This window comes from Drosophila rhopaloa, unplaced genomic scaffold, assembly GCF_018152115.1.
Source record: "Drosophila rhopaloa isolate 14029-0021.01 unplaced genomic scaffold, ASM1815211v1 contig_3, whole genome shotgun sequence".
Taxonomy (NCBI): Eukaryota; Metazoa; Arthropoda; class Insecta; order Diptera; family Drosophilidae; genus Drosophila; species Drosophila rhopaloa.
In genome coordinates, this window is record NW_025335123.1 from 8,593,765 (window position 1) to 8,609,127 (window position 15,363).

General features: G+C 44.4%; 4 protein-coding genes across 4 annotated transcripts; 1 reads left to right on the forward strand and 3 right to left on the reverse strand.

Moving 5' to 3' along the window:
- Positions 1-597: 597 nt before the first annotated feature.
- LOC108046387 lies at positions 598-2,982 on the reverse strand. Its single transcript, XM_017126037.1, has 2 exons — positions 2,627-2,982; positions 598-2,038 (listed from the first exon to the last, which is right to left on the reverse strand). The coding sequence occupies exons 1-2, from the start codon at positions 2,980-2,982 to the stop codon at positions 598-600; spliced, it is 1,797 nt and encodes a 598-aa protein (XP_016981526.1).
- A 2,179-nt stretch (positions 2,983-5,161) lies between these two features.
- On the reverse strand, positions 5,162-7,570 carry LOC108046385. Its single transcript, XM_017126036.1, has 2 exons — positions 6,758-7,570; positions 5,162-6,199 (listed from the first exon to the last, which is right to left on the reverse strand). Exons 1-2 carry the CDS (start codon positions 7,568-7,570, stop codon positions 5,162-5,164), a joined length of 1,851 nt encoding a protein of 616 aa, XP_016981525.1.
- An 839-nt stretch (positions 7,571-8,409) lies between these two features.
- Positions 8,410-10,894, reverse strand: LOC108046384. Its single transcript, XM_017126035.2, has 3 exons — positions 10,533-10,894; positions 9,943-10,468; positions 8,410-9,399 (listed from the first exon to the last, which is right to left on the reverse strand). The coding sequence occupies exons 1-3, from the start codon at positions 10,892-10,894 to the stop codon at positions 8,410-8,412; spliced, it is 1,878 nt and encodes a 625-aa protein (XP_016981524.2).
- A 1,208-nt stretch (positions 10,895-12,102) lies between these two features.
- On the forward strand, positions 12,103-15,206 carry LOC108046383. The gene is made up of 4 exons (XM_017126034.1): positions 12,103-12,428; positions 13,186-13,690; positions 14,205-14,392; positions 14,531-15,206. Exons 1-4 carry the CDS (start codon positions 12,103-12,105, stop codon positions 15,204-15,206), a joined length of 1,695 nt encoding a protein of 564 aa, XP_016981523.1.
- The last annotated feature ends 157 nt before the right edge of the window (positions 15,207-15,363 follow it).

The window sequence follows — 15,363 nt, forward strand, 5'->3', positions numbered from 1 at the left end:
TTAAATTGCATTACTGGGGATATCTGTATCATACCCCTATATAATACAATTTATTCATTTGCTAAATATATACTGGCAGAACCATCTATTAACAAAGATTGGGATCTAAATAGAGGCAAGCTACGACATACAAATATCTTTTAACTTTTGGGGCAACAACATTATTTTTTCAGATCTCTGACAACATAATAAATAAACAAAATGATTTGGAAAATTGTAAAAATTAAATTTCTTAAGCTTTGCATGTTTTTAAAAATGTGCCAGTTTTGAGTTTTTTTTCGTAAAATTTGTTTTTTTAACGGATCAGCGCTAAGAGACCCTTACAATTGCATTATTTTTGGCCTTATTATTATAATACAAAATAATCATAATCATATTCATGTTTAAAATACTGTTAGTTAGCTTTTTTTCATCAGAAGCTGAAATAATTGACAATTTTAGTAAAGAAATTGTATTCTTCGTTCAAAAGTAAAGCCTGTCAGAATAAGAAAAGGATGTCCAATTAAAATAAGGCTTTAAGAAGGTAAAGGAAGGCTTCATAAAATAATTAAATATTTTTGTATAACCTTTTTTTTGTAAAGTCAAATCCAATTATCCTCAAACCCTCTCCATTAGCCAGGTCAATCTCGGCCAGCGCCGCGTGTGACCGAGGTGCTCCAGTGCAAAAACGGCAATGGAAACGCAGAGGGCTGCCATCAAACAATTTAAGGCGGCCAGGACGAAGCCCATGGACCTGGCGAATCCTGCGCCCGCATCCTCGTGGGCATATCGAGCCGGTTTGTCCGGCGCATCCGAGGTGGTGGGCATGCTGTTCCAGGCGAGGATCTGCGAATGGTGCTGGAACAGGCCAAAGCTACGCATTTTGAAGAGCAGGGTACTGATCTCCCAGGCGAAGTAGGAGCCGTAGGGGAAGTACATGCAAATCATATTGTCGATAATCTTCTCCGCCAGAATGACCATCCTGTTGCGATGGTTCCTATGCCTGACCAAGTGCTCGGCCAGAAAGGAGCGACTGGTGAAGGCGCCTGTTTTCGGCGGTGCCTTCAAGAGGGCATGAAACACATCCACCGGTTGTCCCGGCGAGATTGTGGTTCTCCCCTGAAAAGCCGGAAATTTCAAGGTCATCCGGTAGGTGGCATGATCGGTGATAAACCGATATCCTTGACCAAACATTTGCTCCAAGGTGCGGGGTGATGGCTTCTCCGGTGAGTTGTGTAAGAAGTTGAAAACAGAGGCCTCGTAACTGGCCCTGATGACAAAGATCCAGAGCATCCAGCCGGCCAAAACAGGAGCCGGCATGCACCACCATCGACCCAGAATCCTGCGAAGGCCCAGAATCAGTCCCAGCAATAGCCAGGTGTATCGCTCGAAGGGAAAGAGCATTATTTCGTAGATGCTGTAGCCACTTCTGGCCCGCATCACTATTATGTATGCTATCTGGCTGTAGGGCACCGTGGTCGCCAAGAAGGTGGATCTCTCCGGCGTACAGGAGGCACATCCCACGGTGATGTTGGCCCTCCTCTCGCGGAGCATTCGATAGGCGCCCGTTAAGGTGCCGTTCATGAAGCTGGCTCCACCCACCAGTCCCTTCGGTTCATTGGGTACCAGTTGTAGCGTAAAGTTCATCTTGCTGGCCAGAATCCCCAATATCCGGCCATCCAATCCCTCCAGTCTGCTCATGGGATCACTCCGCTCCCAATGGACCTTCACAAAGGGCGGTATGTCCCACACAATCACGCTCAATGGACAACCATGGAGGTTCTTCAAGCGCTCCGGATAGAGATCCCGTATGAGGGAGTCCTTCAAATCGACTTCCACCGGTTCCGTGCTCGTGCAACTTTCGGCAGTGTACGGCTGGACATTATAAGCCCGGACTCCCTGCAAACTGGGCACAAGGATCACCACGTTTATGTTGTATCGCTCCTGCAGGAAATGGGCAAAGATCGTGGACATAATACTCCGTTTCTTCGAAACAGGCAGCGATGATAGCAACACAACAACGCACAAATAGTTCTTCTCCAAGTCATCGGATATGGCTCTAAATTGGAAATATAGATGACCCATATTAACATTTTGTATAGCTAATAATTAGAAATTAAGATAGTTCATTTAATTTAATTTAGATAGCAAAGATCCCAGTTCTATTATTCATACAATTTGTATTTCTCTGTCCTTTTAAACTAACACCAATTTGAAATTTTTATTAGGTATGATATTTTTTATAAAAATGTGGCCAATAGATCTTAAATATATTAGATTTCGTTTTAAACTAAATTCCAAAATTTATTAGAACATTCATTAATTATATCGACTAAAGAAATTGCCAATTTATTATTATTTAAATCGATTTCATATTGTAACTTATTCTAGTTCACATGGTGATCTAGTTCACATGGTGATGATCTAAAATCAGCTCCGACGGTTTTTGATAAGTTTCGAAGTCAGAATCTAAGATTTTCGGAACAACCTTAATCTTAGACTGTTGTTTAATAAAAATGAAGACGTATAATACAAATTTTAGAGGATTTGGTGACCCCAATATTTCATTTTGGTTAAACATTTGGTTGAAAGAAATTCATTGATAAATAGTATAAATACTAACATATCTTAGGATATTCCAACTTACTTGACCTGGTCGACGCTCTGAACGAAGAGCAACTGGATGGTGACGTGGGGTGCGATCTTCCGGTTCATTCGCGAGGCCAGGACGACGGGCACTGGAGAGTCCAGGCGACTCAAGCTGCGATCCAGGACTAGATGGATCAGCTGCACCTGATCCCTGTCCATTGTTTCGTAGGCGGTGCTAATGACGACACTTAAATTTAATAGCGCAAAGCTTTTGGTGAAGATCTTCTGCAGAGCGGCGGCGATCTTCGTGGCCAATTGCTCCTCCAGAAGTTGCTGGTCCGGACACCAAATGGCCTCCACTTGAAAGTGAGCCAGGAGCACCAGAAGCACAGTCACCGCACATTGGAGTCGCATAGCGAATAGTGAGAAATTTGGCAGCATTTTTGCGAATTTATTTGATTGAGGTTTCGCCATCCAAGGGACATGATTTGTTTTGGTAGGGGACTTTGTGCACTATCAATTTGTCAAAATCTGCAGTACATACAGTGGGTCTCAAAAGTATATTTCGCGACTGTTTTTAACCACATACAAAGTTATCAATAAAATTGTTATTAAAATTATTATCTTATTGTTCACAACTAAAACTAATCAGTCTCTCTTTTAAAAAATGTTTTATATATATTTTTTCTTTAAGAAAAAGAATTTAAATGTATTTAATTTGTACATTGTAATAATTATAAGATTCCCTTCATTTTAAAAGCCATTTTATGTAAGCAACACTATTTCCAAATAAATCTTCTAATAAAAAATGGTATAACTTAATAAGAACCTTAATCACACTTTTAGAATTATTTTCTATGTTTGTTTACATTATTTTACCAAGGGTTTTCCCAGCGGCACCTCAGACCGGTTATTTGAATTTCCCAAAAATCTAACCCCATGCGATACAAATTAATTGTAGGATTGCGCCTGTAAAGGTAATGCATTAACAAATCCGTGTTCATCACTTAAACTAATTGCTGGTTCCAGGCGAGTACCCCCTGGCCACCACCCAACCACCCAAACACCCAACCACCCACATGACCCACCGTTCCAGAGTCGTGTGCGTGACAGGTTTCGGTGTCAGTATTATGCATGGGGCGCATAACCATAAATTAACACCATCAGTGGCACAGACACACACACCTGTGGGTTGGGTGGGTTGAGTGGGTGGCTTGGTGGGTGGGATGAGAGTGGTGGGGGGTCGGGAGTCGGGAGTCGGGAACACCACGTCAGTGTCAGGTTCATGCAAACGCCATGTCGCCTGTGAGAGGTTTACAAATAGCTGGATAATGTCCTGGCCCCCATCGAAACCGCACGGCCTCTGGAAGTCACCCACACTGGAAACAATAGTCAACCTTACATTTAGAAAATTCGTGTTTAAAAAAATACATACTTAAAACATAAGTAATGCAATGTAAGCTAATAATTGAAAAATTACAAATTACTAAGTTATTAACTCAGCAAAAACTAAGCTCTTAAATTTTTAAGTGCAAGTTTTATGTGCAAAATCAGGTTGCATTTTTTAATAAGGAAAAACAACATTTCAAAAAGTATGAGTACAACTTTTTAAATTTTAGGACCCTGATTTTGGGTATTCAACTTTTGTTACTTCTCTCTAGGCATTTATTTATTGTTTAAGAAACCTTATTTTCAATAAACACACAATTTTTATCATAACGGAATAAACACACTTGCATATAAACTAAAAATTCTGATGATGATACTAAATAGAACAAAATAAAGATGTAAATGCGAATAAATTGGCCAACAAAATATAAGAATCTTAATCCTGCTAAAATAATATATAACTATTTATAACTATTATACCCTTGCAGAGGGTATTATAATTTCAGTTAAAAGTTTGCAACGCAGTGAAGGAGACATTTCCGACCCTATAATGGTGATGCTGAACCAGGAAAAATGGGTCAAAAACTGGACCAACGCTAAAATGAAAAATTTTGATGCAGATTTTTTGAAAATCAAATTACGAGTCTTCAGAGGTATACCACTTTGAAATCGGATCAAATTTGGTAAAGTTATGGACTTCGGAAATCCAGTTGTGGGCCAGCCATGTCCGTCTGTCCGTCCGTCTGTCCAACCGTCAGTCCGTCCGTTTCTACACAAACTAGTCGTTCAGTTTTAAAGCTATCTGCTTGAAACTTTTCCAAAAATTATCCTTCTATTGCAGGTAGTATATAAGTCGGAACGAACCGGATCGGACTACTATATCAAAGAGCTCCCATAGGAACAATCGGAAAAAAAAATTGAAAACAATTTTAACTCTGTTGCTTTTAGTTTTTTTTTTAATATAGCTGCTAAAGAAACGATGGCAAAATGCAGCGAAAAATCGACATAGCTTTATTGTTTTTAGTAATATAGGCATAGAAATCGAAATGTAGTCGATTTGTAATAAACTAAATCTTGCCAAAGTTTGCTTCTTTTCTTTTTTTATTACATAATTTTTTTTTGGTTTTTCTGCATTAAAAAATTGTAGGATTGTAAAAAAATTCGTTTTACATATGTGATTATTTCTTTAATAAATATTAATACATTAGCGAGCTTTTCTCCACAAGTGCGACGAAAATAGTTTCCTCAAAAAAAGCGAACGCTGAGATGCGAGTTCCAGGAGAAAGACGACCAGGCCGAGTATCAGGCCCACCATCACCATTAGAAATATGGCATACAGCTCCATGATGCCGAAGATCTGGAAGCTCTGCTCGTAGTGCAGATAGCTCTCGTCCAGCTCCCACATGGCCCACACGGTCAGCAGACCCACCGACCGCATCCACATGATCTCCTCGTTGAGCTGGTCGATGAGGAAGGAGTGCTTGCCCAGGTACATGGTCAGCTGCATGCTGATGATGTCCTCGGGAACGATCTCGAAGTGGGCTCCAGTGCCCTGCCCGCCACTCCGGTGGATCCGCTCCGCACTCAGGCGATTGAAGTGGATGAAGATGTCCAGGGCGGAGGCGGTGACGTGCTGCCGGAGCTGGTGATTCGCCTCCAGGAAGTAGAGGGGATCCAGCTCGGAGGTGGCCTCTAGCAGCCGGAACTTCATGTGCTGCACACTGGGAATCTCCTCCAGCGCTTCCTGGACGATGGGCGTCAGCACCACCGTGTAGTTCCTCTGCACCAGCGACTCAATCGTTTGTGGCCATCGATTGAGCTGGTGGGTCCGGATCAGGTGGTACAGCAGTCCCTGGTATATCGTCCGGATGATCAGGGTGTACATCATCAGCAGTAGGCAATAGAGACGGGCGGTCTGCGATCTCGGCGTCTCCAGCAGCGGCATGCCCACGAAGATCAGCTCCAGATTGAGCCAGGTCCGCGATCCCTGGCCCTCCCGCAGCATCCTGTCCACCGCCAACTGGAGGAGCGCGGACAGGAGCACCACTCCGAGGATCCCCAGCCAGATCTGCAGGCGGTACGGGTAGAGGAGGATGTCGAAGGTGCTCAGTTCGTAGCTGGAGGCCAGGACTCCGAACACCTCCCGCGTCTGGTGGTAGTTGTTCGTCGAAGTGGCCACCAGACTCCTGCCCACCGTCTGCCGGATCCCGCCCAGAGTCAGGTCCGCCTCGCCACGTTTTAGCTGCAAAGTGCCAGATTAAGTTATCCTATTATTGTTTTAGCTCTAGATTCAATTTAGTTTAATATACCGAAGAGCCAAGTATCGGTCTTAGAAATGGGTTCATCGATCATTTGATATAAGTTGGTATAATGGTTTTTGAACAGAAACAGAATAAATGTTTTGACATTCAGATAATACCTTGGTTGTATTTTTACAACAATTATTCTTTTAACCTGGAACAGTTAGGCTAAGATGGTTTAATGGTTCCTTAATTAAATGTTTAAATTTATTACAAATAATAATCAAATTTATATACCTTATACAATTTCATTTTGCACTGTGGTGTATAAACCTTACTAAAAGCTCTCAAATTGTTGGGGAACTATTAATTTAGTCTTAAACATTTATCAATACAAAGAAGTTGACTCGTAAGTACTGTGCAATTATACTTTCGAAACAACGTTTACAGCATTTTTTATTTCAAAACCGGTGGTAAATTTCTTAAACAATTTTCAAAAACAATGAGATGTGTTTGTTGATTTTTTTAAATTTCGAATGCAGATCGATTTAAGAACTCACCATCTCCAGGGCCTCGTTCCTCACATTCGCATGCACCTTGCGCACAGCGATGGTGAAGTTCATCTTCTCGGCGAGCGCCAAGAGCAGGCGACCCTCGTAGCCGCCGCTCACGACCAGGACGTCCTCCTGGTCCTCGGCCAGCCCGAGGAAGGGCGGCACATTCCACAGGGCACAGCGCAGGGGACAGCCGAAGAAGTTTCTCAGTTTTCGGGGGAACAACTCCGGTTCCACCAGCATGCTGCCATTATAGCGATTGATCAGCTGCGGCTCCATGTCCGAGCAACCCCGCTCCCCAAAGGGATAATAGCTGTAGAACAGGATGTCCCCGTTGGACTTCTGCACCTGAATGCTGCAGTGGATCAACTGGTATCGCCAGCAGTAGTCGAAGATCAGCCGCATCTCGCCCTGCAGCAGGCGATCCCGCGCCTGCAGGAATATGAAGTAGTGCTCGTTGTAGTTGTACTCCCGGGCATAGTACTCCATCCGGATCTCCTCGAAGGCGGCAAAGGAGTCGGTGAAGATTACGTTGAAGTGCCGGCGACCCGGAATCGGACGCCAGGGCACATCCCGCTCCACATTCACGATCTGCACCGGGGCCAATCCCCACTGCCGGAACAAGGTGTTCATCATCTCGTTGTAGAAGTTGCACGTGTGATTGCTCCGGCAGCAAAGGGTCAACACCAGCGACGGGGTCACGCTGAGGATGTAGTGGTGGATCACGTGGAGCAAGGCCCGGGCCACGAACTCGTTGATGTGGTTCATCTGCTCCCCGGACAGGTCGTAGTACGAGTTGAGCAGTGCGCTGATGTTCATCCCGCCGGGACATGGACTCCAATGAGGGTGCTCGGAACTCCGATCAGGTTCTACGGCCTTAATCACTCCAGAGTTTTGTGTAACTTTGCGGTTAATTGCCCGGAAAAGTTGGATGATTAATGGTTGCCCAACTAAGTGCCTGAATGGGTTCTCTTAAAGGGAAAAATAAGGTCAATACCGCTTCAAAACAGCTCTTTAAATGACTAGAAATCAATAGGATGTGGCGCTTCCTGGCAAAAACATAAAAAATGTCAATTTCGTAACTGATTTTAGAAACATATTTTAGTAACTTTAAATTCAAATTAAATTTTTTTTATTTTCAGAAACCGACTGAAGCTTCAGCCACTTGTTAAATGTGTTTTTCTCTTTTTAACAAAAACGGGCTTAAGGTTTTTTGTATTCGGACTTAATATTCCTTGAGATCCTCTCCATGTTTTAACATATCAGATAATACAAAAATTAATATAAATAATTGTGTAAGTTGAAGGTGCGTTTGTCGCAGCTTTCTTGCGCGTTTATTTTTATTATATTTTTAAGTTTTAAAATGCAACTATGAAATGACACACTTTATAGCGATACAAAATTGATAATAATAATTATAATAATTAATCGATAAACAAACGAATTTCTTATGTATTATATTTTTAAATATTAAAAAAAGTATGCTTATCTTTTGTCAAAGTTCAACAAATTCATTAAAAAATCCATTTAATTTTTACGAGATATATATATATATAAGATTTAAATTTAAATCAGATTTATCATTATTAATGATTATTCTGGCGCGACAAGCTTAGACATATATTTATAGCTATAGGCACAATGGTTGTATTATTCCATCAGGATTTAGCTTTCTTTAGGTTCCTTCGCCAAAGGACAAGCTCTCCGGCGAAGACCAGACCGGCCAGCAAGTACATTCCCGCCATGACCATGTAAATGCCGGAGAGCTTGGCGTGGTTGATGAACCGCCGGCTGGAGTGCTGCACCCGCTCCCTGCGATGGACGAAGCCAAAGGAGGCGCGACGCCAGGCGAGGATGAAGCCGGCGGCATCCAGTCGCCTGAGTGCATCGTCCACCTTCTCGTAGAGGAAGGAGTGCTTGGGCATGTACATGCCGATGTACTCCACGTTCACGGGTTGTTTGACCACGTGATAGGCACTGGGATGACTGGAGGAGTGCAGAAAGGACCGCGTAATGTCCTGATTGACCACGGCGAATATTTTGCGATTCCTGTTCTGCTGCAGGGCGTTCAGCACGTCCCAGTCGGAGGGCGTATCCAGGGAGTGGAACCTATCCGGACTGCGGGCCACCTGCGGCATCTCGAGCAGCAATCGCTGCGTGTTCGCCGTGCAAATCCCCTGGAAACCCTCCGCCAGCAACTGCTCCAGGGAGAAGGATGGTGTGCTGTACAGCTGCAGGCGGATCAGGTGAAAGAGCAGGGATTGGTAGGAGATCCTCAGGGGTAAGCTGGCCCACAGCCAGTGGGCGGCGATGAAACGGTGCCTCCAGGGGCGTGGCAGGCGGGCCAAGGAGGCGCCCAGCAGCAAGCCCACCACCTGCAGCCCTCCACCTCCTCCTCCTTGATTTTCTACCCCTCTTCGTGGCAAATGGATGCCCAGGTGGATGAGGAGGGCCAGGAGCAGGAGCAGCCAAACGGGCAGCTCGAAGGGAAAGGCCAGCAGGGCGAGGGAGCCCAGACGATAGCGCTCCAACTGGAGGACGGCCACCAAGTTGGCCGAGTAATAGGACATGGGCGTGGTCAGCAGCCCATTCCGAAGCGCCGTCTTGCGGAAATAACCCAAGCTCACATTGACACTGTGCTGCTGGAGCTAAAATATAAATGGAGGTTAATATAATTGGACTTTAGATATTAAGATTAAAGCTCCTTAGAACTTTCACAACCCCTTTAAAGTTTCAAACATCTGCAACTTAAGATGCTTCATAGAATGTAGCATTCTCATTTTATTATTACTACAAGATTGTTGTTGGTGTTTGAAATAAACTTTGGGTATGCTTAGAAGCTATTATTATATATGTATATATTTTCTTGTGTATTATGGACATTCTGGTCACTGATTCAAAATCCTATCTAGAGCTTACAAAAAGTTATAAGAGGTCTGAAAAGTCCTTACAGGCTTACAAGCCCAGCGATTGAAGGACTAAAGGCAATGCGGAGGTTTTCAAAATGCCTAAAAAATGGAACGGACGAATATGGCAAAATCGACTGTCTAGTGATGCAGATCAAGAACATATTATATATACTTTATAGGGTCGAAAAAGCCTCCTTCACTGCGTTGCATTTGTTTTCTTTTTAAGAAAGAATATTACTTAAAATGTGGAAAATGCATAGTCTTAATCATATTTTTACTCACCCTTTCTATGGGTCCTCTGCTGGCACCATCCGCCAGGCGATATGCGTTGGGCGGCAGCAGCGCAATATTGGCCAGCTCCAGGCTGAAGTTCATTCCGCGGGCCAGGTGCTCCATCAGCTGGATCTCGAAGCCAGCTGCCCGGTGGCTCTTCGCCTTCGGATCCCAGAGGAGCTCCACGAATGGCGGCTGGTGCCAGGTGAGCACGGTGAGGGGACAGCCGTGCATCTGGCTGAGCTTGTCCGGGAACATCTTCGCACTCCGCATCCAATGGCGGCCATCGAAGGTGTTCACCAGCACGGGATGCGCCTCCTGGCAGCTGGCCGCCGTATAGGGAAAGTAGGTGTAGACCAGTACCTCCACCTGGGCGGTCTGGATCATCACGTTGCAGTGTAGCCAGAAGTGGGCCAGACAATGGTCCAGGATCAGCTGCAGCTCCTTGGGAATGAGGTGATCCCGCGCCTGCAGGAAGATGAAGTAGTAGTCCGGGTCATCGAAGTCCGCATTGTCGGCCGTGATGTTGGTGTCCCTAAAGAGGGAATATAGCATATATGTAGATTAAGATTGCAAGTGCCTTTTTCAGGCGAGCTCACAGTAATCCCCCGTAGGAGTCCACCATGAGCAGGTTAACCCGCTTCCTTCCCGGCACCGGATTGGACACCAAGTCCGGCCGGAAGCCGAGCAGCTGCACCGCCACCATGCGCCACGAATCCATCAGGATGTTCATCATGTACTCGAACCACGTGGCCGTTTTCAGGTCGCGCGTGGAGATGGTCACCACCAGGGTGGTGCTCAACTGGGCCAGCACGTTCTCGATGACCAGCCGTAGTGCCCTGGCCACATACGCGTTGGCGTCCTCCGCCTGCATGTCGATCCGCGAGTGCTCCAAGTAGCTGCTGTAGATCGCATGGCCGGATCTGCAGCTCCAGCTGGAGTTGTTGCAACTGGTGTTCATGGCGCGCCGTTGAGGGCTCAACTGTGAGGACGACGAGCACCTGGACTGGGCTGTTGGGCTTCCCGGTGTCTCATGGTCAGATCTCAAAGGAGATTGCGCTAATTAAAAACAAATAAATGGAAAGGTTTACTCTGGGAATGAAATATAAGAATAGGGAAAAATAGGGAAAAATCTTTAAAGCATAAATTCAAAGACCCAACTAAAAATAAATATATACGGAAATAAGTTTTTTTTTTAGATTTGTGAATCTGTATGAAAACTGTTTTTAAATGTTTTATATTTTTATATTTTTTAATATTTTTCTATTAGAAAACTAAACGAATTTAAATTGAAATTGTATAATGTTTAATGTTTAATAGGAACAATCGGATATAACTTGCATGAATGGAAGATATTTCGCGCAGTGTAAAAGCTTTTAACATAAATCTTTCCAAATCTTATTTTTTATGCATACCTTGATCAGGGTTAAAGCGCTTGGCGATCGGACGTCTATATCCTATAGCTCCTATAGGAACAATAGGGTGAAATCGGTTAAAATGTAATGATTTTTAGGATATTTCGCACAGTATATAAGCAATTGACATGAATCATTCCAAATCGTATTTTTTTATGCATACCTTGATTAGGGTAAAAGCGCATAACGATCGGACGTCTATATCCTATAGCTCCCATAGGAACAATATACCTTATTCCTTTCGCTACTTTTTCATTTTTAGCAATTTCGGTTAAGTCTGCAAGGGTATTTAAACTTCGCCTTGCCGAAGCTAGCTTCCGTCCTCGTTATAATTAGGTTCTTACATTATTTCCTGTAAAAAACTTGAAGTTCAGTGTAAAGATACTAAAAATGAGTATGAAGTGCGTAGGGTAAAGAAAGAAATCGGAAATTCTGGATAACATCAATCAAGGATATAATAATACCCACCACCTTATATATAGAACAGACCTGCAAACCCATAAAGTCACACGATTATCGACATCAGTTAGGTCAAGGCATGACCACCACCTTATGGGTAATATTATTTACGAGTGACCACCAGCTGATGGATGAAATCCCTGGCTAATTGTGCACCTTGGTGCGTGCGTGACACACAATGGTTTTGTTTGACTTAGGACCTAATGAGATGCAAACAGAGACCGCATTGGACTGGAATTCGCCACGGGGACTAGGCAATTGCGGCAGTATTCTTCCCGGTTTTGGACGGACGGACATGAACGTGACTAGCCTGCTGCATTTCGAGTCGATGAAGTACATGGGCGCCCAGACGCAGGCGGCGGCCATAAATCAGCACGTGGCCCAGGCCCTCCGCGTCTTCATCGAGGACTTCTACCAGCGGATTGCCCCCGCCTTCATCGTGATCCTCTCCTGCCGGCGACCCAGTCCCATGAACTTCTACCGCACCATCATGCAGCTGCTCTACGAGAGCGTGGACACCATGATCATCCAGTTGGTCCTGGTCGATCTCGGTCGTCCGCGGCGGATTGCAGGACCAAGGACGCACAATCTGCTCCTGGTGGACTCGCTGGATGCGCTACTGTAAGTGGGTTGCCCAGGAGGATATATGAAGGATTAAATTCATCAGGGCAAATGATATGTAAAGGAGCGAATTGAATGACCATAAAAGAATATTTCGATTCCGATGCTTAGAAATCCCAAAATTAAAACCAAAAGAAAAGACAGATTTATAGAGCATTAAGCCACAATTATTTAGAAAAATGCCACTTTGAAATCGGATGTCTGAAAGAAATGTTATGGGCTAAGAAGTGCATTTTTTGGTAACTTCTCTGCAAAGTCATTTTCGGAAAATTTGGAAAGGGAAAATGATTATATCATCAAAAATGATGAAAAATCGACCCAAAAAAAAAAAAATTAAGTAAAAATACAGATTTTGAGACCACCAAACCACGATCATTTTGAAGTATGCCACTTTAAAATCGGATGTCTGTAAGAAAAGTTATGAACTGGGAAGTGCAGTTTTTTACCACTTTTCTGAAGGGCCATTTTTAAAATTTTGGAAATGTAACCATTATTAAAATAACGAAAAACCGACTTAAAATTTAGTTAGTTAGGTAATTAAACCACGATTACTTTGAAGTATGCCACTTTGAAATCGGATTTCCGTAACAAAAGTTATGGGCTTAAAAGCTCAGTTTTTGGACACTTTTATGGAAATTACGAAATATCTGACCTAAAATGCAAACCGAGACTTAACGCAGATATTAAGAGTATTTTCAATAGGGTTTTTTAAATATATAAAACGATTCTTAAACGAAATACATTTTGTACCCACCAGAGACATCGAAATCCACACGTACACGGCGCAGTCGGATGCCAGCGAGTACTACTTCATCTTCCTGCAGCAGAGGGATGCGTTGATTCCGCAGGACATGCAGGGTGTTTTCGCGTACTGCTGGCGCCACCAGCTGATCAACTGCAACGTGATGACGCAGAGTTCCGGTGGTCAGGTGCTGCTCCACACGTACTTTCCCTACGCGCCTGGCCAATGCAACGACTCCCGGCCCACCAGGATCAACCAGTTCCTGGGTGAATCCTGGCAGCATCGCGACTACTTTCCCTCCAAGCTGCACAATCTGAATGGGTGTCCTTTGGTGGTACTGGCTAGAAGAGTGTCGCCCTTTTTCGAGCTGGATGAGGGACAACGGGAGCTGCGGGGCCTGGAGGGACGACTGCTGCATGAATTGTCCTGCCGGATGAACTTTAGCATTCGGTTCGAGGGCCTGCAGGATCAGAAGAGGAACCACACCACCTGGTCGGAGATGCAACTACTCCAGAAACTGGTGAGTTTACTCTTATGGGAAAACCACCTTAAAATGTAAACCTATATTTAATATAAGTATGCCTTAATATAAAACTAACTTAACTTATTTAACAACAATATCGTTTCAGTACCTTCACAGCAAATATAGCTGTTTTTAAATTTAAAAAAAGTAACACTTTTAAAAATAAATGTAGCGTTGAGAACAATTTAAATTAATTATTTCTTATTTATTATATTGTAATTATTTATTATTCCCGCAATGTCGCAATGTGAACTACAAATTAGCTATAGTTTTAAGGTCTTAATAATAAAATCTATTAATTTAATAACAAAAATATTAAGCATAGTTTTGTTATTTAGTGAAAATTCTATAGTAATAATACATATATAAACCGTTTTAAAATAAATTCATAAGGAATTGAGCTATATTTTAGATATAAAATAAAAAATAGCATATATGTATCTAGAGCAACTTAGAATATTAACCTTTGAAAGTTGAAGTTTATTATCCCAATTTGATGTCCATTTTTCAGGTGCAAGGACACCTGGCCCACCTGGCGATTGGTTACGTGAGGAAGCGCATCCAGTACTCGTCGAACCTGACGCCCGTCTTTCCCCACTACTCCAACCGCCTGGTGGGATGTCTGCTGCTCAACGCCCACAACCTGACCAGCCGGGAGATCTGGTCGTTTCCGTTCCAGGCGCTCACCTGGATCTGCCTGCTGTCCAGTTGCCTGAGCATGTTCTGCCTGGTGCTGCTCCACGGACGCGGGCCGGTGGATCGGGTGGCGCTCGTCCTGGCGATCTATGGCGCCGCCCTCGGCCTGCCCGTCGATCCTCCGGAGCGTCCCTCGATGCAGTTGCTCTTCGCCAGCTGGCTGTGCTTCGGCCTGATCGTTAGGTCCATGTACTCGGCTCTGCTGTTCCTGATCCTGCGGTATCATCTGCACCAGCGATTGCCGGAAAGTCTGCAGGATCTGGCCGAAGGTGGCTATGGAGCGGTGATGAGTCGGGTCACGTGGCAGGATCTGAGGGAAGTGCCCAGCCTGCAGGAGCTCCTCGGACTCAAGTCGCTGGTTGTGTCCTCGGAGAGGGAGGATGAGGTGCTGCGCCAGTTGGACAGATGTTCGCTGCGAGAGGGCAGCGGCTCGCATGCCCTGTTCTTTGGCCTCCTCTCCCAGGATGCACTGCTCCATCTCACCCAGCGGTGCCATCGGGCGGGATCGTATCACATTATCCCCCAGCACGTTTTGGAGCAGCAGCTGGCCATCTACCTGCAGAAGCACTCGCATCTGGCCGGTCACCTGGACCACCTGGTCATGTCCATTCGATCCGTGGGCCTGCTGCACCATTGGGCAGGTGAGCTGGCCAGCGAGCGGTATTTCCGCAGCCGATTCCTCTACCGGGAGAAGCGCATCCAGCAGCCGGACCTCTGGGCGATCTACCTCCTGGCCGCAGGACTCTATCTCCTTTCGCTGGTCGTCTTTATCTGCGAACTCCTGGCCGCCAGACGAGCTGCAAATGGAAGGCTCTAAAAATATCTATTACCTTTCCTAAATAGCATGTTACATTTCAATAAAACATTGAAATATTTTAAGAGTTGAAATTATCACTTGGCAGTTGGTTTTATAAAAAATCCTTGAAGGACTTAAAAATCTAGACAAAATAGATGGCGGTTAAATTTAGCATACC